We start from the raw sequence: 2,253 nt of genomic DNA on the forward strand, positions 1-2,253 counted from the left end.
AATAAATACATTGGCTCCTATGAGGTTGGAGGCGGTGTGGAAGCGGCGTGGTGGGCCTCTGGAGGGGTGGGGGTGGGGGTGGGGGTGGGGGTGGGGGTGGGGGTGGGGGTGGGGGTGGAGGTGGGGGTCGGGGGAGCTACCACAATTCAGGTGGGCGAGGAGCAGACAAGACAGGAGGCGCCCGTGGGGGAGCGTGAGTTTTAAGGGTCCTCGTGAGTTTTAAGCCCCCTCGTCGGGGGCTGTAGTCCGTGCGACCTTGCGGGGCGTGGGGTGCCGAGCCCTCATCTTCCGGGTCCACTGGCTCCAGGTCTCTCTTCTTGGCGGCATTCTTTCTGTCCCATTGCTGATGTAGGAAGCCCAAAAGAATGTTTCTTCTGTCACGATGATCTGTTCAGACGGGTACTCCCGAGTGGGCAGGGAGACTGAGGGACGTCGGTTCGAGGCTTTGCACCCAGAGTCGGCATGAAATCTAAAATCGCTTCTGGTACTAGAGCTGCCCGGGTGGCCGAGGGCGCGCAGAGGCCCGGTCGCGGCTGCCAGACCATGCTGAGCGAAGTGTGCGCCCGGCTCGCGTCAGCGCTGCGAGGGACACGCGCGCCGCCGTCCGCGGTCGCCCTGAGGTGTCTGCACGCGTCCAGCTCGCGGCCGTCCGCAGACAAGAGCGAGAGGACGGAGAAACCGCCCCGCGCCTTCGACCAGGCCTTGCTGGAGTTCCTGGTGTGTCCGCTCTCCAAGAAGCCGCTCAGATATGAAGCATCGACAAATGAATTGATTAATGAAGAGTTAGGAATAGCCTATCCAATGATTGATGGGATTCCTAATATGATACCACAGGCAGCTAGGATGACACATCAAAATAAGAAGCAAGAAGAAGTGGAGCAGCACTAGATCATACTTAAAAACAACACACACAACAATCTAAATACCACCTACCTTTTAAAAAGTCAGAGTGGCGGGTGATAAGTGGAGGAGAAGGATGTTTCTGTCTCTTCCGACGCTGACTGTCCTGATTCCACTGGTGTCTTTGGCAGGACTGTTTTACTCAGCCTCTGTGGAAGAAGACTTCCCTCAGGGCTGCACTAGCACCACCAGTCTGTGCTTTTACAGTCTGCTCTTGCCGATTACCGTACCTGTTTATGTGTTCTTCCACCTTTGGACTTGGATGGGTATTAAACTCTTCAGGCATAATTAACGCAGCCAGAGCCAAGATGGTATATGCTAAAGATATGCTTGATGCCTGTCTCTGAAGGCTCATCCACATGGGAATACTGGGAAACCCACTTAATTTGCAGGAAAGATGCTTTGCCTAGCTTTCTGTCAGGGGTCTAAGGTCTATGAGAGGCTTAAGCTGCAGAGGCATGTTTATTGTATTTTGGTTCTGCCCTTGTTTTTTGAAGGTTCTCATTTATACCTGGGGTATCAGAAGGAACATTTCAACAAAGTGTCTTGTTGGAAATTAACAGCCCCAACCATCACTTGATGGCTTATCCCATTCATAATTAAAAGTTACTATTTTGAAATTTTACGTTTATTTTAGATTCAAAGGCTTTGGTAATGTCACGTTAACGATGACTAATTCCGAAGGAGCTATGTTGGAGTCGTTGTAGAGAAATGCATTTGAACTAATGTGATGTAAAACTATAATAAAATGGAAATTTCATGGAAAAAAAAAATCGCTTCTGTTGTAAACAGGCAGTGCTTTCAGAAAATCTGCCATCTTGTTTCCTCAGCCGCCACCACCGCAGCCACCTTCTTGCCCCCAGTAACTCCCCCGCCCCGCCACTTTTACAAAATTCTTGGCATTATGAGTTTAGCACCCAAGGTTCTGACCAGTGGATGGTACTTGGGTGTCCACAGAAACCACGTGGGGAGCTTTTATAGAATGAAGACCTGACCAGTTGAGCTGGAACCCTGGCAAGGGCGTGATTAACTCGGGAATGAGTGTTTGAGGAGAGCTCTGAAGGTCCTCCTGATGGCACTGCTCACACCCATTCATGAGAGACTCTAAAGGACTGTGACGTGTAAAAAGTGGGTGATTTTACAGAGGCATCAGTTTAAATTGTGCACGTTGATACGTTCAAGTTAGCAGGGAGTCAGCATGGCATTCACAGGGGTCCAAACACTTTATCTGATTCTCTTATTTAAGCTTGGATTTGTACTGCTAGCCTGGGCTACTTCCATGATTCATGCCTCCACCTACCTGTCTGCTCTCTGCACCTGAACGTGAACAGACTTCTCCAATGAATTTGTTCC

General features: G+C 50.4%; 1 protein-coding gene across 1 annotated transcript; it reads left to right on the plus strand.

Moving 5' to 3' along the window:
- The first annotated feature begins 543 nt into the window (after positions 1–543).
- LOC128058673 (protein preY, mitochondrial-like) lies at positions 544–889 on the plus strand. Its single transcript, XM_052651165.1, has one exon. The coding sequence runs from the start codon at positions 544–546 to the stop codon at positions 886–888; it is 345 nt and encodes a 114-aa protein (XP_052507125.1). The 3' UTR covers position 889.
- The last annotated feature ends 1,364 nt before the right edge of the window (positions 890–2,253 follow it).

Source organism: Budorcas taxicolor, chromosome 13, assembly GCF_023091745.1.
Source record: "Budorcas taxicolor isolate Tak-1 chromosome 13, Takin1.1, whole genome shotgun sequence".
Classification (NCBI taxonomy): Eukaryota; Metazoa; Chordata; class Mammalia; order Artiodactyla; family Bovidae; genus Budorcas; species Budorcas taxicolor.